This window comes from Canis lupus, chromosome 13 (genome assembly GCF_048164855.1).
Source record: "Canis lupus baileyi chromosome 13, mCanLup2.hap1, whole genome shotgun sequence".
Lineage (NCBI taxonomy): Eukaryota > Metazoa > Chordata > Mammalia > Carnivora > Canidae > Canis > Canis lupus.
In genome coordinates this window covers 15,014,637-15,039,856 of record NC_132850.1, presented here as the reverse complement: position 1 = coordinate 15,039,856, position 25,220 = coordinate 15,014,637, and the positions used below count along the sequence as shown (strand labels likewise).

At 42.1% G+C, this 25,220-nt stretch overlaps 2 protein-coding genes across 4 annotated transcripts in view; one reads left to right on the top strand and one right to left on the bottom strand.

Annotated features, from left to right (window-relative positions):
* The first annotated feature begins 711 nt into the window (after positions 1 to 711).
* Positions 712 to 7,688, top strand: TEX38 (testis expressed 38). 3 transcript variants are annotated; one of them, XM_072772273.1, is made up of 2 exons: positions 712 to 777; positions 1,315 to 7,688. In XM_072772273.1, exons 1-2 carry the CDS (start codon positions 774 to 776, stop codon positions 1,905 to 1,907), a joined length of 597 nt encoding a protein of 198 aa, XP_072628374.1. In that variant the 5' UTR covers positions 712 to 773; the 3' UTR covers positions 1,908 to 7,688. The 3 variants fall into 3 exon arrangements, with proteins under 3 accessions (XP_072628374.1, XP_072628373.1, XP_072628375.1); XM_072772272.1 differs by having other exon boundaries at positions 740 to 868; XM_072772274.1 differs by having other exon boundaries at positions 756 to 868; positions 1,394 to 7,688.
* EFCAB14 (EF-hand calcium binding domain 14) overlaps positions 3,993 to 25,220 on the bottom strand; it is a 44,837-nt gene continuing 23,609 nt past the window's right edge. Inside the window, exons 6-11 of the mRNA XM_072772266.1 lie at positions 23,305 to 23,409; positions 22,161 to 22,352; positions 20,648 to 20,734; positions 18,241 to 18,352; positions 17,082 to 17,207; positions 3,993 to 7,383 (exon numbers count right to left, since the gene is read on the bottom strand). Coding sequence (XP_072628367.1) covers positions 7,208 to 7,383; positions 17,082 to 17,207; positions 18,241 to 18,352; positions 20,648 to 20,734; positions 22,161 to 22,352; positions 23,305 to 23,409 — 798 coding nt within the window. The 3' untranslated portion in view covers positions 3,993 to 7,207. The remainder of the gene's footprint in view (positions 7,384 to 17,081; positions 17,208 to 18,240; positions 18,353 to 20,647; positions 20,735 to 22,160; positions 22,353 to 23,304; positions 23,410 to 25,220) is intronic.

Sequence of the window (25,220 nt, the reverse complement as noted above, 5' to 3'; positions counted from 1 at the left end):
TTAAAACTGGAGATGATGGGATTTGGGGAGACCAATAGAAACAACTGTCCCAGAGTAAGGGGACTGAGCTGGGCTTGGAAGACAAGCAGGTGTTCACCCAGGGGGTAGCAGGGAGGGCACTTCTAAGTAGAGGAGCAGTGTGAGCAAAACGCCAGAGATGTGAATAGGCCAGGTATGTTCAAGAGTCTGGCTGGGTCAGAGCATAAGGTGTATGAAGGATAGGGAGGAAGGTGAGGCTGGAAAGAGATGTAGGGCTGGCTGGCAGGGAGCTCCCACAGGGCCTGAGGCCCAGGAAACATTGGTTAACACCTATTGAAGGAAGGTAACTAAACAAGAGATTCTAAGAGTGAAGGACGGAGGCGCTGATCACTTAGTTGCCTTGAGCAGATTTTCTCCTGTAGCTTGGTTATAGAAGTCTTGAAGGCAAGGCTGCCCAAAGTTGTGTGTGCTCCCTGCCCTGCTCCCCACTGGTGACAGGTGTCCATCAACTGTTTCTTAAAGCCCAGCAACATGGATAGACCTCTAAGACACATGGGGGCCTCTCTGAGAGTTCACCATAAGGGGTGGAGGGCAGACAATTCGGTGGGAGGATCAGTCCCAGGCAGTAGAGACACACTAGGCCTAGGAGACACCATTGGATGGAATCTCTTCCTTCTGTTAACCCAAGACCTCATAAGCACTGCCCCTAGAATGTTTAATGCTCAGAACCCAGTGACCTCAGCTTTAGGGAACAATGGGACTAAGCACTCCAGGGCCTTCTATTGGCTGGGCAGATGGGTAAGTGAGCTCCTTCTCCCCAGAGCCATCAGCTGGGTACCAAGACTCGACCTTATGGATTCCCAGCAGGAGGATCTGAGCCTCCCTGGTGGTAAATGCCCCTTCAGTCTCTGTCCCTTACCCTGTACCTTAGCTTGGGGCAGATACTCAGGGAAGACCTTTTACATGGATGGGGTGGTGGCTGCCTGCGTGGAGGAGTGCTAAGCAGTTAGGATATTGTTTCCTCTAGGAAACTAGGGATCAGTGGCAGAGAATCATTGTTTCTCCGCTGAACCAGAAGGGGGTTACTATGAATACCCCAGGCCATCACGGCTGAATGGGTATGTGGGTATGATGGAATAGGATGGGACACCAGTGTCCCTGTCACCTATAAACTCTTGCTTCCTTGATGGGCTTTGCCATTAGTAAGGTTTCTCAAATCGGATTGGATGGGTCCAGGGTTGGGAGCAAGAGGCTCGACTGAGTCTGGGCAGGTCATGCTTTCTCTAGACCTAGCTTTCCTTATCTTGCATTGCCTCTTTTTCTCTCTTGCCTTAGTGTGGGTCTCATTGTACTTTGGATTTCTGGGGCTGTGTTCTGTGGTAACTGGTGGCTGCATTCTCTTTCTGCACTGGAGGAAGAACTTGAGGCGGGAAGAGCGTGCCCAGGCGTGGGTGGAGGTGATGAGAGCCGCCACGTTCACCTACAGCCCACTGTTGTACTGGATTAACAAGCGTCGGTATTATGGCATGAACACAGCCATCAACACGGGGCCTCCCCCTGCTGCCACCAAGACTGAGACTGAGGTCCAGAATTCAGATCCTCTATGGGAGTTGGACATCTCTGAGAGCAGGAGCTCTGTTGCCGAAGACAGCAGCCCCAAGGTGGAGGGCCCTGCTCTGCTACAACCTGCATTGCAGCCCCTACTTTCCCCAATGCTGCGGTCCCAGACCAGCTCCCCACTTCCAGTTCCCATCTTTCAGGAGGTGCCCTTTTCCATTTCCCTGTGCAACCTGCCTCCAGTGATGAACCACTCAGTCTCCTACCCTTTGGACACCTGTCCTGAAAGGAACATCCACTTCCATTCCCTACCCACGATGGCCCATGGAGACCACTGCTTCAATGCCAAGCCTTTTGCTTCAGAGTTGTAGCCTGCTCTGACGGCGGGAGCTGGAGGTAACAGGGGCAGAGCAGGAGAATGGAGCTAACCCAAGGGAGGTGGTATTAACAGAGGCCAAAGGCCATCTGGATGTCACATTATGAAAGACTGAAAAAAAAGCTCAAGGCTCCCTTGTGTCTCATTTGTTGTTAGAAGGCAATGTCCCTCCCCTGTTGGATGGGGGCACTTTGCAAACTGAGCTGAAGTTCACCAAGTCATAAACAGGAACTAGAGGGTTGGCTGTGGGAAAAGAGTGAATCAGCAACATCCCTCTTATTCAGTATTTAAGACCAAAAAAACCCCACATTCCAGACTGTGGGCCAGGTATCCAGCCAGGGGCACTGCTGTTCTGTGGGACATTAAAAATTGCTGCCACCAGAGAGCTGCTGGGGGTGCATGAGCTATGGCAATTCAGTGGCCATGCCACACGCAAAACAAGTCATGAGATCCACGAGCCACACTGCATTCCTGGCTGAACTGCATGCTATACTGATGATGCACTGAGATCTTTTATGATTGTCCCTACATTAATACAAGAAAACTGCCAAATGGACCTCACAATCCTCCTCTTATAAGGGGAGAGACAGGTTCCAAGGGCATTTGCTATATTGCTTTTATGTTGCAGAGCCAGGTCTCAATTTTGTATCTGTCTAGCACCAAAGTTCTTGGTCTTCTCAGCAAACACCATGGTGTCCCTTCCCTGAAGATAAGTTGTTAGAAAACACTTGGCAAATGATTGTTTGTGTGTGTGTGTCTGCAGGGTGTAATTAATGTGGTCGATAGACTGGCTTAGGAGAAGGGCTGGTCACTGAACCCTCTAAAATTACATACAAAATGTTTTTTTTTTTTCTTTTTAAATTATCAAAGGGATCCATGGACCTTCCGAAAGTTAATATCCACTATATGGGGATATTAATTTCTGTGCAGTTTGGAAACAATCCTAAAAGCAGAGACAAAGAAAATATTGGCTATTTGGTTCCACTTTTTTAAATTTATTTTTTATTTTTTTTATGATAGTCACAGAGAGAGAGAGAGAGAGACAGGCAGAGACATAGGCAGAGGGAGAAGCAGGCTCCATGCACCGGGAGCCTGACGTGGGATTCGATCCCAGGTCTCCAGGATCGCGCCCTGGGCCAAAGGCAGGCGCCAAACCGCTGCGCCACCCAGGGATCCCTGGTTCCACTTTATTATTTTTTTTTTAATTTTTATTTTTTTATTTATGATAGTCACACACAGAGAGAGAGAGAGAGAGAGAGGCAGAGACACAGGCAGAGGGAGAAGCAGGCTCCATGCACCGGGAGCCTGACGTGGGATTCGATCCCTGGTCTCCAGGATTGCGCCCTGGGCCAAAGGCAGGCGCCAAACCGCTGCGCCACTCAGGGATCCCCCCTGGTTCCACTTTAAAGGAAGCCCAGCTCCACCCCAGAAATAACCCCAGGATATAAATTTTCCCCTTCACTTTGGGAATGAAGAAATCATCTCACCATATTTGTAAATGAGATAAGCTTTATGTAGTCACCCCTGAAGGGAAAGGCCCCCCAGATCATGTATGTTTGCTTATGTGTGTGTAATCCCAGAATCCTAGTAAATATGTAGAATTTTTCTTTTTTTCCCCTGTGTGAAAAAGCCCTAGCCCCTATATAACCTCTCTCTTGTAATGGATTTCATTCTCTGCCCCGCCACCTGTATAAAAGACAGTGGAACATTCCTTGTAAACATGCTTTTCCACTGAACCTTAAAAAAAAAAAAAAAAAAAAAAAAAAAACTCCAAGAACCAACCAAACAAAAACCTAAAACACAAAACACTAATAGAGACCAAGTGGAGTTTGGCTGATACAGAGAGACGAAGGGACTCCCTCTCCCTTTATCCCACTGCCTCTAGCCCGGCAGATGCCCAAGCAGCAGACTTCACTTCTTCAGGCTAGATGCTGCAGTTCTTAAGGCAGATTCTTCACCATCTGTTAGTTCTTGCTTTTGAAAGGATAAAGGAGTCTATAAAAATAGGGATCAAAGCAGATTTTTGTTTTCTTAGTAATTGAAGGTATGAGGTGGGGGGAACCTTTAGTCACAGACACAGTAGGAGAAAAAGGAAATGTTTTATTTAGATAAATTAAAATAGCTGTATTACTGATATGAAATAAGCAAAGCGTAAGTCATAGAGACTTTGAATTCATTCACTCCCCAAAGGGAACCAAAATTGCTCATACATTACCAAAATAGCTCCACTAAAGCAAAGTAGATTTACGTCTCTTAATATGAGAAAACAACAAGGTAGGTTAGGTTCGTATAACAAACAATACACACTCTATAAAGTCTCAGGAATACCCAAATGCATTCTGGTTTGGATATGAAAGAAGGGACCACATCTAGCTGGTGTTGGTAAGTAAGCCAATGAGGTGTGTAGCAAACAAAAGCTGTCACTAAAAACAACTCAACAGCAAGCCATTATGAGTATGAGCCCATCACAGTCAAAGTCTTCAACTGTGACCGGCAAGACCAGCAGTGGAAGTGGGGGCAACAGAGCAATGTCCAGCAAAGCAACGTAAAGTGAGGAAACACCAATGGAAGGAAAAGTAGCAGGTGAGGGGTGTCCTCTTCAGCTTTGCTGTACCAGACACATCCCTAAGTGCCAGGTCCCTCTCTGCCTTAAGATGACAATACACTTACCCCTAAGCCAGGTTCTTTATTCCTTTGATTCTTTTCTTCCTGTAACACCTTTTTGGTCCTCTGATTTTTAGGGAGGCTAAGTAATAAACATTATCCCAGATAATAAAGGCAAAAGAAAAGGACCAAGAAGCACTGCTTTGGGTAACAGGAAAGTAGCAATAGGAGCTGCCAAGGTGAAAAGGTAAAAGTATTTGAAACAAACCCCAAAATCCAATCTTCCTCTTAGAGCTGAGACTAGGGAGGCTTGAGTACAGCTCAAAAGTCACACGTCGGGTAAGACAACTTCCAAATAAAACACCCAAATTAACACTGAAGAACAAGCTCATCAAACTCAAGCCAATGAATCCCCTCCAACCTGGAACAAAAGAGTTCCAGATACCCTCGTTCTGCCTGGGAGATAGGACAGCAGCACAGCAAGGGTATTCATAGTCTGAGAGTGTAGCAGGAACACCTGCCAAATGTGGTAGGGGAGAGGTACCAATACAGCTGGGATGGGAGCCACGTGAGCTTGAGGCGGGACGAAAGGTGATAAACTGAAAAAACTGACTTCTCCCAGTATAGCTATATGATACGAAAGAAAAGTACAGACAACAAAGAGTTAAGGGGTCCTCAGAGTATCTGCCTGTGAATAAGAATTTGAAACTCAAAAGGACAAGCTACATTACCCTCAAGTATATTTCATATAAATCAGTTCTCAAAAAAATACCTTCCAGGTACAGACACGCTATTTATGGTACAGTATATATAAATATAGCAGTATAATTCAGTTTATTGCTAGAATTTTATTTGGTTGTTACAAAATCTGTAAGGGTATATAGATTTCAAAGGGGGGGGGCAGCATGGAAGGTAGCTAGAAGAAAGAGTTGTCTTCAAGTTACCTAAAGTGCCAGGTGAATTTTATGCTATATTTTAACCTTTCCAAGAAAGAAAAAAAGTTCAGATAGGTGAAGGAAGTATTGTCTTAAAACAAAAGAGAAGCATAAGCCATAATGAGGTAAATAGACACATTAGTAGGAAAAATCCTCATCTTGTTTTAACTAAATTTGAATACTTTCAGAAAAAAACAAATCAAGGTTAGCCAGTGGCTGAACTGAATATCACGTAAAGAAAAAAACCAGCCCTTAAATGTTTAAGGGTGCTTGACAGTATCCCTGGGTAACAGGGTAACCTGGACAAAGTTAAAATGTGAACGAGCTCCACTAACGATGTCTGTGCCATGAAAGCTCTAGTTTCTCCCTGACTTGGACTACAAAACAGTTACATTTCAGTTTTTCCTTTCATGTTGCCCAAAACCTTCTTCGAAGAATAGCATGTGCCCACGTGCGTGCGCGTGCACACACACACACGTAACATGGGTGTGTGATTCCTTCCAGTCTGGGGACCTTTTGTACCAGGTCTACAGAAGTCTTTAAGGGGAAGAGTATTGTGCTTGCTTATTATGAGCTATGAAAAAAACTTGCTGCCATCATGTGATGCCCCCTGCTCCAGGCCTGCCTGATACTGTTTGGCATCCTCTGGACAGAATGCCTCTGGCTGCTTCTGAGCTGACAACTGTGAGGGAACCTGATATGATTTCAGGTGCTGCACTTTACTACCTCTTTGGCGTCAGCCCACAGAGGAATGTACTAGGTACTTTTTGGTAAGCCTTCCGGTAAAATCTCAAGGAGTTCCTCGGGTCAAAATGAGGGGCCAAGCCATCCCTTACAGCTCCTCCTGGGTAGCTGGGCTGGCATAGCAGAGGATGCAGCCCTGCCATGCAGAATGGAACTTGGACCAGAGCTGAGAGTTGGCTACAGTTCTAAGAGAGGCTTGGGTCGGCGAGTGGGGGAAGACAACCTAGCTCACCTGGTGGAGAAAATGTAGCTCCCCACTGGATAACTCTAGGCTCATAAACCCTGAAATAGGATTAAAAGTGAGAAAGGCCCCCACCAAGACTTCTCTGATTCACCGGTGGGATCAGCTGAGGTGGACAGGAACCTTTGTTCCTTTGCCAGAATCTTACTTTCCTGAGCCTGGAGGTAGCACGTGAAGGAGGTGCCTTAACAAGACATGGACATAGTTTAAGCTGTTAACACGTTAGTGATTTTTAATAACAAGTCATTTGTTCACAGCCTGTTTCAAACCATTCTTCCGACTTCCCACAAAATATGCACAATTCTTTCTTTCATTTTAAATATTTACAAACAGAAAAGGTCTAGCTTTTAAAGGAAAGACATTTTCTGAGTCTGTATAAAGTGCAGCTAATTTAAGGCAAATTTACGTGAAATATAAAAGGTGGCTTACTCTCTATATACATTTTCCAGTTTTAAAAGATAAGGTTTCCTTCCCTAAAAAAAAAAAAAAAAAAAAAAATGAGGGCTTGACTTTTTTCTAGGTTTTGAAATTAAGATCTTTCTGGTTTTAGGAAATCATAGATTTCTGAATATAAGTAAAATGGCCTTCTTTTTTAAAAAAATAACTTTTTTTATAGCTTTTTCAAACAAGTTAAAAGATGGCAATGTGTCTGCTACAGTAGTTTGGAGGACCAGAGGATCGATGGGTAAGTAAAAGGATTGTTTTTGTTAGATGAGTAGGTATTAGGTAGTCCTAGGTATATACCCATTTCTAAAAATATGCCTGATGAGCCTAGACACCTAAAGCTACCCTTAGCTCCAGGAAAGAATATCTTCCATCGCCATCAGAATCAAACGGTCTCAAAGTCTCTAGTCTTGGCATAGCAGAACCTAAGGAATTCCAGATTTCCTGGTAGGTCAGCTTCCCATTCATGTCCTGGCCAGTCTTGTGGAATAAATCCTGAAGATCTGTCAAAAAGGAAATAAAAAAAACTGTGTAAGTCCATACATAAAGCTAAATTTACTCAACAGTTTAAAAAGTAGCCTCAGTTGAACTCAGAACACTAAAAGCTATTTTGGGGATCCCTGGGTGGCGCAGCGGTTTGGCGCCTGCCTTTGGCCCGGGGCGCGATCCTGGAGACCCGGGATCGAATCCCACATCGGGCTCCCAGCATGGAGCCTGCTTCTCCCTCTGCCTGTGTCTCTGCCTCTCTGTCTCTCTCTCTGTGACTATCATGAATAAATAAATAAAATCTTAAAAAAAAAAAAAAAAAGCTATTTTGTGGGAGTGAATGGGTGACGGCACTGGGGGTTATTCTGTATGTTAGTAAATTGAACACCAATAAAAAATAAATTAAAAAAAAAAAAAGCTATTTTGTAGCCTTTGTTTCCAAAAGGTAAGGCTTAGTATCTCACTCAATTAAAAAGACAAATTCTTGACCCTTTAAGAATGAGAGGGACACTGGCATTATCCTTCTATCCAAAATAGAAGCAGTGACAGATATTACAACAGAAATGAATGGGCTGGCATTTTCTGTCCAAGGCTTTCCTTTCAAATTTGCCAGATTCTTTTTTTTTTTTTCCCTAAGATTTTATTTATTTATTCATGAGAGACACACACAGAGAGAGGCAAAGACACAGGCAGAGGGAGAAGCAAGCTCCCTTTGAGGAGCCTGATATGGGACTCAATCCCAGGACCCTGGGGTCACGACCTGAGCCAAAGGCAGATGCTCAACCACTGAGCCACCGAGATGCCCCCTGCCAGATTCTACTCTTATGCTGAATGGGCAAAAAAGGACTGGAAAGGCCTGAAGAGCTAATGATAGGAGCTGAGCCATAAAACAGATTATGGCATACTGTTGGTCAGAGTTACCATATGACTTAGCAATTCCATTCCTAGGTATGTACTCAAAAGAAATAAAAACATAACCTACACCAACACTGGTACATGAATGTTCATAGCTGCATTATTCCTAATGGCCAAAAAGTAGAAATAATCCAAATGTCCATCAACTGATGAATGGATAAAATGTAGTGTATATCCATACAATGGAATGTTATTTGGCCTTTAAAAAAGGAATGAAATACCACCACATGTTACAACATGGATCGATCCTGAAAACATTACACTAGGTCAAAGAAGCATGCTGAAAAAAGCATATACAAAAGGTCATGGATCATATAATTCCATTTATATGAAGTACCCAGAACAGACAAATCCAAATATTTTGGTTGAAAGATTAGTGGTTGCCAGGGGCTATGGGCTAGGGGAACAGGGAGTCACCAATGGGTACAGGTTTTCTTTTCAGGATGATAAAAAATGTTCTGGAATTGGATAGTCGTGATGGTTGTAAAACGTGTGAATATACTAAAAACTACTGAATTATACATTTTTAAAGGGTGAATATTAAGGTATGTGGATTATAGCTCCATTAAAAAAAAAAAAAGCAGGAGGAGGAGCAAGATGGCTGAAGAGTAGGGTCCCCAAATCACCTGTCCCCACCAAATTACCTAGATAACCTTCAAATCATCCTGAAAATCTACGAATTTGGCCTGAGATTTAAAGAGAGACCAGCTGGAATGCTACAGTGAGAAGAGTTCGTGCTTCTATCAAGGTAGGAAGAAGGGGGAAAAAGAAATAAAGAAACAAAAGGCATCCAAGGGGGAGGAGCCCCGCGAGGAGCTGGGCTAAGGCCAGGGCGAGTGCTCGCAGGGAGTTGGAGCAGGACCCCAGGAGGGCGGGGATGCCCTCAGACTCCCTGGGACACTAACAGACACCTGCACGCCCAGGAGAGTGCACCATACCCCGCGGCCGAGCTCCCTAAAAGACTGCAGCGCCCACGGCTGGACCGGGAGCAGCTCGGAGGGGCTCGGGCGGCAGCTCCGCGGAGTGGGCTGCGCGGCCGGGAGCGCGAATCCAACAGCGCAGGCCCCGGAGCACAGGACGCCGGGGACACAGCCCAGGATCCTGCCTCCACCCGGGACAGGCAGAGGGCCGGGACAGGCAGAGGGCCGGAGGGCCCAGCACAGCAAGGACACTCCTGCCCCGAGCTGAGCAGATCAGATCAGCGGCCCCGCCCCGGAGCCTCCAGGCCCTGCAGACGGAGACCTCTGGAGTTCTGCGGGGGCTGAATCCAGGGCTCCAGAGCTGGTCCTGCCACTGGGGCTGTTCCTCCTGGGGCCTCATGGGGTAAACAACCCCCACTGAGCCCTGCACCAGGCAGGGGCACAGCAGCTCCCCCAAGTGCTAACACCAGAAAATCAAAATCAGCACAACAGGCCCCTCCCCCAGAACACCAGCTAGACCGACAAGTTTCAGGGGAAGTCAAGGGACTTAAAGTATACAGAATCAGAAGATACTCCCCCGTGGCTTTTTTTTTTTTTTTTTTTTTTTGATTTCTGTTTGCTTCCCCCCCCCATTTTTTCCCCTCTCTTTTTTTTTCTTCCTTTTTTCTTTTTCTCTTTTCTTTCCTTCTTTCTCTCCTCTCTTTTTCTCCTTTTCCCAATACAACTTGTTTTTGGCCACTCTGCACTGAGCAAAATGACTAGAAGGAAAACCTCACCTCAAAAGAAAGAATCAGAAACAGTCCTCTCTCCCACAGAGTTACAAAATCTGGATTACAATTCAATGTCAGAAAGCCAATTCAGAAGCACTATTATACAGCTAATGGTGGCTCTAGAAAAAAGCATAAAGGACTCAAGAGACTTCATGACTGCAGAATTTAGATCCAATCAGGCAGAAATTAAAAATCAATTGAATGAGATGAAATCCAAACTAGAAGTCCTAACGACAAGGGTTAACAAGGTGGAAGAACAAGTGAGTGACAGAGAAGACAAGTTGATGGCAAAGAGGGAAACTGAGGAAAAAAGAAACAAAAGACCATGAGGATAGATTAAGGGAAATAAATGACAGCCTGAGGAAGAAAAACCTAAATTTAATTGGGGTTCCCAAGGCCGCCGAAAGGGCCAGAGGGCCAGAATATGTATTTGAACAAATCATAGCTGAAAACTTTCCTAATCTGGGAAGGGAAACAGGCATTCGGACCCAGGAAATAGAGAGATTCCCCCTAAAATCAATAAAAACCATTCAACACCTCAACATCTAATACTTAAGCTTGAAAATTTCAAAGATAAAGAGAAGATCCTTAAAGCAGCAAGAGACAAGAAATCCCCGACTTTTATGGGGAGGAGTATTAGGGTAACAGCAGACCTCTCCACAGAGACCTGGCAGGCCAGAAAGGGCTGGCAGGATATATTCAGGGTCCTAAATGAGAAGAACATGCAACCAAGAATACTTTATCCAGCAAGGCTCTCATTCAAAATGGAAGGAGAGATAAAGAGCTTTCAAGACAGGCAGGAACTGAAAGAATATGTGACCTCCAAACCAGCTCTGCAAGAAATTTTAAGGGGGACTCTTAAAATTCCCCTTTAAGAAGTAGTTCAGTGGAACAATCCACAAAAACAAGGACTGAATAGATATCATGATGACACTAAACTCATATCTTTCAATAGTAACTCTGAACGTGAACGGGCTTAATGACCCCATCAAAAGGCGCAGGGTTTCAGACTGGATAAAAAAGCAGGACCCATCTATTTGCTGTCTACAAGAGACTCATTTTAGACAGAAGGACACCTACAGCCTGAAAATAAAAGGTTGGAGAACCATTTACCATTCGAATGGTCCTCAAAAGAAAGCAGGGGTAGCCATCCTTATATCAGATAAACTAAAATTTACCCCGAAGACTGTAGTGAGAGATGAAGAGGGACACTATATCATACTTAAAGGATCTATCCAACAAGAGGACTTAACAATCCTCAATATATATGCCCCGAATGTGGGAGCTCCCAAATATTTAAATCAATTAATAACCAAAGTGAAGAAATACTTAGATAATAATAAACTTATACTTGGTGACTTCAATGTAGCTCTTTCTATACTCGATAGGTCTTCTAAGCACATCTCCAAAGAAACGAGAGCTTTAAATGATACACTGGACCAGATGGATTTCACAGATATCTACAGAACTTTACATCCAAACTCAACTGAATACACATTCTTCTCAAGTGCACATGGATCTTTCTCCAGAATAGACCACATACTGGGTCACAAATCGGGTCTGAACCGATACCAAAAGACTGGGATCGTCCCCTGCATATTCTCAGACCATAATGCCTTGAAAGTAGAACTAAATCACAACAAGAAGTTTGGAAGGACCTCAAACACGTGGAGGTTAAGGACCATCATGCTAAAAGATGAAAGGGTCAACCAGGAAATTAAGGAAGAATTAAAAAGATTCATGGAAACTAATGAGAATGAAGATACAAGCATTCAAAATCTTTGGGACACAGCAAAAGCAGTCCTAAGGGGGAAATACATCGCAATACAAGCATCCATTCAAAAACTGGAAAGAACTCAAATACAAAAGCTAACCTTACACATAAAGGAGCTAGAGAAAAAAAGCAGATAGATCCTACACCCAGCAGAAGAAGAGAGTTAATTAAGATTCGAGCAGAACTCAACGAAATCGAGACCACAAGAACTGTGGAACAGATCAACAAAACCAGGAGTTGGTTCTTTGAAAGAATTAATAAGATAGATAAACCATTAGCCAGCCTTATTAAAAAGAAGAGAGAGAAGACTCAAATTAATAAAATCATGAATGAGAAAGGAGAGATCACTACCAACACCAAGGAAATACAAACGATTTTAAGAACATACTATGAACAGCTATACGCCAATAAATTAGGCAATCTAGAAGAAATGGACGCATTCCTGGAAAGCCACAAACTACCAAAACTGGAACAGGAAGAAATAGAAAACCTGAACAGGCCGATAACCAGGGAGGAAATTGAAGCAGTCATCAAAACCTCCCAAGATACAAAAAGTCCAGGGACAGATGGCTTCCCAGGGGAATTCTATCAAACGTTTAAGAAGAAACCATACCTATTCTACTAAAGCTGTTTGGAAAGATAGAAAGAGATGGAGTACTTCCAAATTCGTTCTATGAGGCCAGCATCACCTTAATTCCAAAACCAGACAAAGACCCCACCAAAAAGGAGAATTACAGACCAATATCCCTGATGAACATGGATGCAAAAATTCTCAACAAGATACTAGCCAATAGGATCCAACAATACATTAAGAAAATTATTCACCATGACCAAGTAGGATTTATCCCTGGGACACAAGGCTGGTTCAACACTCGTGAAACAATCAATGTGATTCATCATATCAGCAAGAGAAAAACCAAGAACCATATGATCCTCTCATTAGATTCAGAGAAAGCATTTGACAAAATACAGCATCCATTCCTGATCAAAACTCTTCAGAGTGTAGGTATAGAGGGAACATTCCTCGACATCTTAAAAACCATCTACGAAAAGCCCACAGCAAATATCATTCTCAATGGGGAAGCACTGGGAGCCTTTCCCCTAAGATCAGGAACAAGACAGGGATGTCCACTCTCACCACTGTATTCAACATAGTACTGGAAGTCCTAGCCTCAGCAATCAGACAACAAAAAGACATTAAAGGCATTCAAATTGGCAAAGAAGAAGTCAAACTCTCCCTCTTTGCTGATGACATGATACTCTACATAGAAAACCCAAAAGCCTCCACCCCAAGATTGTTAGAACTCATACAGCAATTTGGCAGCGTGGCAGGATACAAAATCAATGCCCAGAAATCAATGGCATTTCTATACACTAACAATGAGACTGAAGAATGAGAAATTAAGGAGTCAATCCCATTTACAATTTCACCCAAAAGCATAAGATACCGAGGAATAAACCTAACCAAAGAGGTAAAGGATCTATACCCTAAAAACTATAGAACACTTCTGAAAGAAATTGAGGAAGACACAAAGAGATGGAAAAATATTCCATGCTCATGGATTGGCAGAATTAAGATTGTGAAAATGTCAATGTTACTCAGGGCAATGTACACATTTAATGCAATCCCTATCAAAATACCATGGACTTTCTTCAGAGTTAGAACAAATTATTTTAAGATTTGTGTGGAATCAGAAAAGTCCCCAAATAGCCAGGGGAATTTTAAAAAAGAAAATCATAGCTGGGGGCATCACAATGCCAGATTTCAGGTTGTACTACAAAGCGGTGGTCATCAAGACAGTGTGGTACTGGCACAAAAACAGACACATAGATCAATGGAACAGAATAGAGAACCCAGAAGTAGACCCTGAACTTTATGGTCAACTAATATTCGATAAAGGAGGAAAGACTATCCACTGGAAGAAAGATAGTCTCTTCAATAAATGGTGCTGGGAAAATTGGACATCCACATGCCGAAGAATGAAACTAGACCACTCTCTTTCACCATACACAAAGATAAACTCAAAATGGATGAAAGATCTAAATGTGAGACAAGATTCCATCAAAATCCTAGAGGAGAACACAGGCAACACCCTTTTTGAACTCGGCCACAGTAACTTCTTGCAAGATACATCCACGAAGGCAAAAGAAACAAAAGCAAAAATGAACTATTGGGACTTCATCAAGATAAGAAGCTTTTGCACAGCAAAGGATACAGTCAACAAAACTAAAAGACAATCTACAGAATGGGAGAAGATATTAGCAAAGGACGTATCAGATAAAGGGCTAGTTTCCAAGATCTATAAAGAACTTATTAAACTCAACATCAAAGAAACAAACAATCCAATCATGAAATGGGCAAAAGACATGAAGAGAAATCTCACAGAGGAAGACATAGACATGGCCAACATGCACATGAGAAAATGCTCTGCATCACTTGCCATCAGGGAAATACAAATCAAAACCACAATGAGATACCACCTCACACCAGTGAGAATGGGGAAAATTAACAAGGCAGGAAACCACAAATGTTGGAGAGGATGAGGAGAAAAGGAAACCCTCTTACACTGTTGGTGGGAATGTGAACTGGTGCAGCCACTCTGGAAAACTGTGTGGAGGTTCCTCAAAGAGTTAAAAATAGACCTGCCCTATGACCCAGCAATTGCACTGTTGGGGATTTACCCCAAAGATTCAGATGCAATGAAACGCCGGGACACCTGCAGCCGATGTTTCTAGCAGCAATGTCCACAATAGCCAAACTGTGGAAGGAGCCTCGGTGTCCATCGAAAGATGAATGGATAAAGAAGATGTGGTCTATGTATACAATGGAATATTACTCAGCCATTAGAAATGACAAATCCCCACCATTTGCTTCAACGTGGATGGAACTGGAAGGTATTATGCTGAGTGAAGTAAGTCAATCCGAGAAGGACAAACATTGTATGTTCTCATTCATTTGGGGAATATAAATAGTAGTGAAAGGGAATATAAGGGAAGGGAGAAGAAATGTGTGGGAAATATCAGAAAGGGAGACAGAACATAAAGACTCCCAACTCTGGGAAACGAACTAGGGGTGATGGAAGGGGAGGAGGGCAGGGGGTGAGGGTGAATGGGTGATGGGCACTGAGGGGGGCACTTGACGGGATGAGCACTGGGTGTTATTCTGTATGTTGGTAAAATGAACACGAATAAAAAATTTATTATTAAAAAAATTTTTTAAAAAGCCGAAGACTACAGATCTCCTTAAAGTGATATATATATATATATATAATATATAGTATATATAAAGCATCAGGCACCTATGTGCTCTCTCTCCCAGCTAAGAGAGAGTAGTAATATTTCTATATTATTTGAGCCAACAGGATTGGCGAGTTTCTATCACCAGTCTCTTCTGGTATTTCCTCAAAGGCCCTGTAATGAACACCTAGGAGGGCTGATTACTTACATAATATTCTAAAAGGACTTGATTGTGTTCCCCCACAGAAGAACTTCATAGATTTAGTCTCTAATAGCTGAAGACAGTCATGAGGCTTCAGTTTCTTTAGAAGTCTTCCTAAATCCTCTTCCTCTCTTCATTTAGTCAACCCCACATCTAGACTCTATGGGCCTCCTGCTGCCTGGTACTTGGGAAGAAAGGAAATTCCCTGAAGGGGAAGCATTGCAATACAAGGTCCATCAAGGAATTTTGCAGATCAGCTTCTGAAGAACGTCCTACTTTGAGTCCTGAGACAGATCCAGCGAAGCAGCTAATGTCTCAAAAGCTCTGAAAGCCAGAAAAAGCAGGTGGGACACTTGCTCTCAATGCCTGCCACCAAGTGGCTCGCTGGAAAATGTTTTTTGTTTGTATATGGGGCATGAGCTTATAAAATGTGCTATGAATTTGGCAGCAGTATTTAAATAAAAATCTTACTGCTGCTTTGGATCATTTCAAAAGTGTAGTCATCCAAAGTGTGTAAGGCCTATGTTATAGATTGAAGTACAAATGTTAAGATGGCCATTTTTTTTTTTTTATAATTTTTATTTATTTATGATAGTCACACAGAGAGAGAGAGAGAGAGAGGCAGAGACGTAGGCAGAGGGAGAAGCAGGCTCCATGCACTGGGAGCCCGACGTGGGATTCGATCCTGGGTCTCCAGGATCGCGCCCTGGGCCAAAGGCAGGCGCCAAACCGCTGCGCCACCCAGGGATCCCAAGATGGCCATTTCTTAATCTGCTCTAATAGTCGTTCCTATGTTAATTCTCATCAATTCTTGATGTAATAAATGGAAAGTGGGAGAAGGCAGTGGTGTTGCCAATAAATAATTTAAGACTCTCCGGTCTCCCCAGAAAATAGAAAGAAAAAAAAACTGGGGATAAGGGGAAAAAATAACTGCATTTATATGGCAATATAAATTTAAGTCTTCCATGCTTTAAGCATTTATTATAGCCTGCAGATAACTCATTCACTTAACAAATATTCATGTACCAGGCACTATGCTAGGGGCTTGGAAGTAAAGTTAATTTTCTATCTTCCCAAGAAATTACAACAGAGTGACGTGCTAAACAGGGGCAAATATAAATTATTAAAGAGCACACATAGGAAGCACCTTAATCCAGTCCTAGGAGGTAAGAACTGTTTCCTAGTGGAATAGTTTCTAAGTTAAGGTAGAGAGCCAGGCAAAGATGGGGGGATGGCAACGGCGATTTTACAGGCAGTTAGCAAAAGCAAAATCAGAAGACTCTAAACTTCACAATGAAAGATAGCATATACTCTGCTGGGAGCAAGGAAAACATGTTTTACTGTGACTCATATCCTTCTTACTAATGTTTATCTTGCTGATTTTCAGCCAAAGGACCCCTTATTTTTGGAAGGCCTTAGCAAACAGGGTCAACTTCCATTTTCTAATCTCACAGTATTATGGTTGCTTGTTTGCCTTCTCCACTGGACGGTCACATCCTTGAGGAAAGTGAGATGGTATCTTATGCTGTATTTTTACTGCTTAGCACTGGGTCTAATTAGGCACTCACTCAATGAATGAAGACTCTCTAGTGCATTGGTTATAGGAGTACAAACTTTGGTGTCAGACTACCTCAGTGTAAATTCTCCCTCAGCCCAGTATTTGCCGTGTGGATTTAGGCAGTTTCCCTATTGATAAAGTGGGTATAATACACAAATATTTATGTTCCCAGGATTGTTAACAGGACTATATGATGTAATGCATATCATGTCAAATTTCTGGCTCACAGGAAGTGCTCAATGTTATGTTATGATAGAATTCTTTTTCTTTTAAATTAAAGAAACGAAGAAGTTTCAGCTTTAAACCTGTTCCTTATTACTCAATGATATAAAAATTTACCTTGGATGCTAGAAATTCCTGGTAGGACAACAGGTCTTAGCTGGGAAGCTTTCTCAATTTGACCTCCAAGAGACTGTGGAAATTTTGGCAATACTGATGGCTTTGATGTGAAACTCTGTACATGCTCTGCAACAAACACATACCATTGTAGTATTATCAAAACTGACACCAAATTCAACCAGTACCAAAGGTCATGTTTTAGGGCAATTGCATATGTACTTAATTTAAGAGAAACAGTTGAGAACTAAGTAGCACAGTGACTATATGAAGTTAAAGGCATGGTCTGAGATACGTAGTGTGGGTAAGTGAAGATCAATCTATATGATGTAACATTAAGGTTTAAGCTGTGGGAAGCCAGCCCATGGGAAGCTCTTATAGTACAAGTTAGCATTATATAGATTTAGATGTTAAGAGTTTAAGTTGCAAGTAAGAAGAACATTGGATATTTGACATCCTACGGGCCATCCTATAAGCCTGATCTGGGGTATGTGTCACCAGATCAACTGGTGCTGAAAGAGGGCTTCCATACAATTATGCAGCATGATGTTAGGACCAGGCTTCCCACTGTAGTCTGTTCCCTATCCAAAAGAGAGTAAGAAAGGTTGTAATGCTTTCCCCAAAATGAGAAATATTTGTGGGGAATAGGGGTCAAAGCCAACCCAATCCAGTGCTTTGGTAATGTCCTTGAGACATTCGCTAATATTGATTAGATATGTCCCTACCTAGAACCAATAGCCTTTCCAACTCAATGATCCTATTATTATTTGTTAATGGCTTTTCAGAAGGACTAATATTTATTTTTAAGTAAATTTTATGCACTTAGTGTAATGAAAAGACTCCCGTAAACAACATTTAGGGCTGGTTTAATATACACTATGTCAGTTACATTTTTGCCTATAATTGGATGCAGACAGCATGGAGAAGTCTATTTCAAGCTAAACATTACCCATTCTTTCCTTAATAGACTGGAATACAAATCATGTACAAAATGGGCTTTTTCTAAATGAAACCAAAGTGTATCAGCTTCATCTCGGTGCACTCAGGCATCATTCCCTCAGTTTGATCAGTCCTGCTGGAACACCTTTCCCCACTCTCTGTGTGGGAGGCAAGCTGCCCAAGCCTGCGTGAAATATTCAGAAGCCAGCCCTGAGTATCTCACCTTTGTTAATGATGTCTGGAGGCCTGTTGCTCTCAGGTTTGTTTGTGAGAGCACTGATCAGCTGCAGTTTCTCTCTTAGCTTGGATACTTGAGTATCTGAACTATCTTCTTTCTGTCCAAAACAAAGATCATATAAGGCTTAAGGTGGAAGTTAAGACCTTATCTGATTCTTCATTATATTTCTAGAGCCTATTTAGCATGTAGTGTTTGACTTCCAGTAGGTTCCCTATTACAGGCAATGAAGGAATGAATCAACAAATACTAGAGATACCTCTGGTACTCAGGCCTGATAAGGGTCTAGAGGGATTTGAAGCTGGACCATTAGGGGAACATTATGCGACAGATGACCTGATTCACTGCGAACATTTGGCTGATGCCGGAAGGCATGTATGTGTCAGCAGTAAAGGAAATGTACTCTTGCTCAGGTGCCCATGCAACACCCATTTCCTAAATGAGTAGATATTATTTTCTAGTAACTATTTCACACTAAATAATTTTCCTGATATCTTACTTCACCTTGTGACTAAACAAATTTAGAGAGAGTGTTATACTCTTATCACTTAAAAAAAAAAAAAAAAGGAACCAACCCTGGCTTTTCCTTCTCTCTTCCCACGATGAGGACTCAACTGGTGGCAGGAACTGTTGGGAACACGCAGAAGGAACTGTAAAATTTCTAATTTGTTTACTTGCTTATATCTTTTTGAAAAGTTTCTTCTCTATGGCCTTCTTCATTCCCAGGATGACCCAGAGTGGCATACAAAAAATACATTTAATTGTAAAAAGAGAGAAGTCTGGTTTCTGTGAGGCTTACTATTTTCTAACTGTTTAGCCAGTGTGAAAGGTCCTGATCCTATGTTCAATTAGAATACCAAGTTATTACATGTTTCTTTTATTCAATTATTTCTCTCTGATCTTTAAATAGTTACCATATAAATCACTCTTGGTTTATTAAGGAGCGAATATATGGACACAGGTGACTAAAGCTAAGTACTACACACTTGAAGAATTTATGAAGAAACTAGGGAGAAATTACATATGGTTAGGATGCTTGGATGAAGTGGAATAAAGGGACCAATACACCAGGATGACAGTAAAAACACAAAGGGTCTGAAAGCAAAACCAGGAAGCTTAGGCCAAAATGTGCATGAGCTGCATTTGATTCTGATGTTTACTGTTAAAATCTGGATTGTTGCTGAAAACACTACAAATCTCTAGCAGTAACCATCTGTTACTTTTTGGGCTCAACAATTTATATCCGGATCTTTGGTTTTTCTTGTCATTCCTCAGGTGGGGTATTTATGTATTTATTTTGCAGAAGCACTTAGAAAAGTCAACAGAAGTCTAGCTCACAAAGCATTAAAATCTTAACATATCTAGACTATACGAAACAATTATGGAAGAACAAATATAGGTGGAAAGTATTAAAACTGAAAACTGCCTATATTATGGTTCATTTCTAAGTGCATTTCCTCTGAACCTCACACCCTTGAGCTCCTCACACACATTGGGCACCTGAGATGGTATTTTAGCCAATCAGCCACAATCTTCCTTGCTTTATCTTAACCCAGATCTTATAATATTAAACAACACTCTAGTCACAGAGAATGTTGCAAATAAACTATCTTTCTTGGAATATCAAAGCATATCACAGACTGTCTTACCGTGACAATATGTCAGGGAAGAACTTAAAAAAAAAACAAAAAAAACAAAAAAAAAAAACAGGGAAAGGGACAAGGTGAAAGGAACAGGCTGGGACTTAAATGGACCATGTATGTACAGAGACTGTGATCTAAAAATAAATGCTGATTAGACACCAGTTTTCAATGATCTCTGCCTCTGTTCACTATCATTAGTACAGATAACTTACTGTCTTACCTTAAAAGTCATTTCCTTAGGGAAGCTCTCCTGATCTTTGGTAACATCCTCATCAGACCCTATACTCTTCCTTTATAGCACTTATCATACTCATGCTTAACTATCTGTTCAATTATGTATTAATGATTTTCTGACTTTGAGCTCCACCAGAATAAGGGTCACCTGTCTGTCCTGCTCACTGTGGTCACCCCAACTCCTTGCAAAGGGCCTGGCACAGGGTAGGTGCCTGATAAAGTACTCTCTTATTCACTAATACATTAATTTACTAATCACTTTGTCTTGAAGTCGCAGCAAATGGGAACCAAAATGCTCCTTTTGAGAAAGAAACAGTAGCTCAAAAGCACAAAGGTGCTGTTGTGGTTGGTTGGTTTATTTTTAAGTAATCTCTACCTCCAACATGGGGCTTGGACTTGCAACCCTAAGATCGAGAGCTGCATGCTCTACCCACAGAGCTAGCCAGGCACCCCTCAAAAGCACAAAGATGCAGACGCATTATTTTTGCTTCAAAATCAGCCCTCTATTATTTATTTACCTTTATGCTTTGGGTTTTTAATGTATCTGTTCTGTTGGTCACTTGATGCAGGGACTCTCTTTTCAGAGTGGCAGCTCTATTATCCATCTTAAAGGGTAAAAACAACAAGATTAAAGGTAAATATTAAAGCCTAAACAACACTTTCAAGACAAATTGGTCAAATTTATTTAAAGGTTCTCAGAGTACCTTCAACAGAAATACCAGTGGGAGAACAAGAGGAGAGGGAGAAAGGCTGCTGAGATACAAAGCTGAAACTGGTGCCTCAGAAACCTTAAAACTTCTGAAGTATAGATGGCGAGAGGACTTACACCCAGAAGCATGGTAGGGAGGATGCTGCTGGAAGAAACAGCAGGACAGAGGGTTCTACTAACAATTTCCTCTTCTGGAGGAAAAGGACGGGGAGAGGAGAGGGACAGTACGGGGAGTTTGCGGCAGTAAGTTTTCACTATTCAGTTTTCACTAAAACTTTCAAGGCCTACAACTCCTCAAATCACCCCAAATTTCTAGCCCCTACTTAGATAAGTTCAAAAGGGTTTTTTTAAACAAGGCTCCTTTAATCTTCACAGCTTTGTAGTAAATCACACGTCCTTGTAAAGTGGGAGGGGGAACTGGTCTTCTGATTCTAACGTCCAAGCCATGTCAGCAAGCTGCCAAGGCTCCACTGTGGCAGAGCCGGTTCAAAATCTGACTTCCAGGTGCTGGAGTTCAATCTTACTTGTGCGCTTGCTTCTGGCCCTGCTGTTTACTTGAATTTATGGTACAATTTCCTGTTTTAGGCTTCCATTTCTTACATATGCCTGTGTCTTTGTTAATCGTTAAGGATGGGGCTTGCAGCTATTAAAATATTTCCCCATGGATCCCAGCACAACGTATATACGAAGGGGATTTAAAAACACAAATTTTATTGACAATAACATGCAAACCAGTAAAACACATAGTCCGCAAGCTTCAAAGACTTAGGTCACTCAGTATCCTCATGTAAAATGGGAGGATGGACTCAATGACCTCTCAAGTTGAGCTGGTCTGGCTGGTCTGTTTTAAATGGCTTTCTTGCATTAGATGAAAAAGGATCACTCTAATATGCAGACATAGCAGGATAAATCTGAAAGTCAAGCTCAGGGTTAAAGAAACAGCACAAGATTCTTCAGTTATTGTCATTGTCATTGCTCCACTCTTAACAACTTAAAAAAGAGCAAGAAGACCTCCCTCGGAAATATGTGCCAGAGCTTCCCTACCAGATGGGTCACTGGTAACATGATAGAAAGCTTGTCACTTCTGCCAACCACTTGTGGGGAAGGCCAGGCAAGCAAATGAACTCCTCTACGTCTCCCTTTCCAGATCAGAGCTAACTGTGCCCATGGCATTCACATCACAAAGCTAGTGTGAAGCTTGGTGCAAACAGCTCCTCCAATATGCCGGGGACTGGATCCAAAAAGTCTACGGAATGTCATCCACATAGAGACAAAACACACTGCAACACAGAACATACCACAAAAGATTTGAAAAGGCTTACCACACTGAGGGACAGGTTCGCTTGCTTTTCTACCTTGCTCACAGCAACCAGATCTGTTTCCATCAAGTTGACCCTCTGGGTAAGGTTACTGACTGTTTCATTCATTCCCTCGAGTTTAAGATCATTCTGTCTCTGGTACCCCACTAGGGCACTGTTTACCTCCTCTAAGGAGTTGTGAAGGTACAGGATATCCTGGAGTGGAAATAAATCAAATTGTGGAATCCAGCTAAAGACATACACTAGACAAGCCGGCCAGCAGCACTAAACAACCATTACTATGTCACGTTACTGAAGTAAACTCCTCTTCCTGGTTTAGACCATTGATTGTCTGTCTTGGCTTTGTCCCTCCACTCTAAATTGCTCCAAGTTTGCTCCCTCTGGAATTGTTTGATCTCAGCTAGACAAGAGAGGAAAGGGGTCTACCTACATGATTCACTCTCTGGTTCCAGAAAGCTGAGCTTGGGAATTGATTTCCCAATGTTTACCTCACCTGCTGGCGGGAAAGCTTGCTGGGTTATTAACTGAAACGCCTATTAACCTAATTTGTCAGGACAAAACTACCTTAGGAACAATACCAATTACTGAATTGGCTCATGTAGCAAAACCATAACAAGTAGTGCATTATTTAGTACAAGATTCAATTATTTTTATTGACATCCTCTAGTACTGATTGCTACTTAAAAATGAATGATGACTACAGGTTTTAGAGGGCATTAAACTCAGGACAGGAATTCCTCTCCATGGAGGTTTCCTTTATTTTTTTTAATGTGATTCTGAACTTGATAGCCTTTTTCCTCCTCCTGTCTTTAGAACATCTTAACTTCTAGGGATACGCTTTCCAACATTTTAGAAATGTTAATTTGCCCAGATTGCTATTTCTCATGAATATCTTCTTCAGGATAATCTGGCTATTCTATGCCTTCCAAGATGTGAAAAGGAATTTGCTTCACTGATTGACATACAGGGGAAAAAAAGGAGAGTGCCAAGGAAGAGCCAAGATGGCATCTTGGTTTCCTAAGATAGTAATACATATTGCTCTCTGCTCAGCTCTCAGGCAGGCATGGGATGAAGCACCACAACACTAAGCCCAGCTATTCAGGCAGCCCCCAGAGTCCATTGTGGGCACAGGGAGTTAAGCCAGTACCTGTTTCAAATTCTCACTGTGAGTTTTATTGTCAAATTCTGATATAGCCGAAGGTGATGGAATGATCTGGTTGTTTCCACTGGTCTCTTTCAAGAAGTGTTGATTCTGTTAACAGAAATGGAGATTAGTATAGGCAACAACTAATTACCAGGTCTACCTAACCATCTGGGATGGTCCTAGAACATTCTAGCTTCCCACAGGGCGTATCCACAGATTAATCAATAATCATTTCCCAGGAGGGACGTCTGGTAGGCTCAGCGGTTGAGTGCCTGCCTTCGGCTCAGGTTGTGATCACAGGGACCCAGGATTGAGTCTCACATCGGGGTCCATGTATGGAGCCTGCTTCTCCCTCTGCCTATGTCTCTGCTTCTCTCTCTCTGTCTCTCATGAATAAATAAAATCTTAAAAACAAATAAAAAAACCCAATTATTTCCCAGGAGCTTACAGTGTGACCAGTCTTGTGCTTGGCCCTGAGGGCACCAGGTGCTTTTGGGGAAGCATGAACTGGACCAACGGCACCCAGACACATCAGGGAGCTGAGGTCCTCCCAGTCTGTTTCTCAGTCTCTGAATGGAATGGAATGAACTCCCCAGAAACCAGTTCTCTCCTCCATTACCTGTACTCCCAGAGAAACTATAGGATCACTTTAACTTCTCAGGGGCCAACTCAGTCTGGACCTGGCTAGTGTCATAATTTCCCCAGGACTAAAGAGGTCTGTACACTCAAAGAGTAGCTAGTCATGTAACCGCTAGCCTTATTTTAAGTACAACCAATCATGCACATTACTTATTTTTCAGTTTTAACAGCATATGCCAAGATTTATGTCTAAAGGTTACTCTTCCTTTTCCCATCCCCTTCCCACTGGCTCAAGTCTCTTTGCAGAGACTGAAGTATAACACATTTATATAAACTTTTTCCCTCTAGTAGAAAAACTTTGCATGGGTTAATCTTTCAGAGCCTCTATCTATGACTTAGTATAAAATGTTCCAATGGGGAGGATTACCATCGGCAACCATGGAAGTTTAAAAGAGGCAGATTTAATTATAACAGAATGCAATTAGGGAAAATAACCAGTTTTCCCTGAAATCTGAAATCCCAGACATTTATCAACCTGCTTTTATAAGAAACAAAAGGCAACAATAAAGAAAAAGAGAGGTGGGAGAAAAAGGCCCCATGGTTCTCTAAAGCATGAATTTTTGACTTAGGAAACAGGTATTTTGGAAAATACTTATTATTTTGAGAAAATGCTCAAGATATTAACATAGCAGTAATGGAAAAACTGCTGAGTTAGAGGTCTTTATTATTATGGATCCCACAGACACTCAGCAGGAGAAGTGAAACTGGAATCCAGGGTGTCTGAACACCTAGCTCAATATCTCTCCAGAACAGCCACATTAAATACCAGTGAGGGGTATTTGTTTTGAAGAAAAGAAAAACCGTCCTTTTCTAGAACTCTAACATAGCCCAAGTCTCCTAGGTACAAATTGCCCAATTTAAACTCAAAACTCCAAGGCTGGAAAAGAACATGCAGGATAGACCTAGAAATTAGTGAAGAAGCTGGGGAACTGTTGTGTTCCTTGAATAGTCCTGATTTGTACATATAACTCCGGAGAGGAGAGTTATATGCCTCTTTACTTGGCTTCTCTTCGCTACAAAGTCTGAGAGTCTGTCCAAATTCCTGACCTACAGAAGAGTGAGAAATAACGTGTTGCTTTAAGCCACTAAGTTTAGGGTGATTTGTTATCAATCCTATGACACTTCCCTTTTCTTTTCTTTTTTTTTTTTTTAAGATTTTATTTATTTATTCATGATAGTCACACACACACAGAGAGAGAGGCAGAGACAGGCAGAGGGAGAAGCAGGCTCCATGCAGGGAGCCCGATGTGGGATTCGATCCTGGGTCTCCAGGATCACGC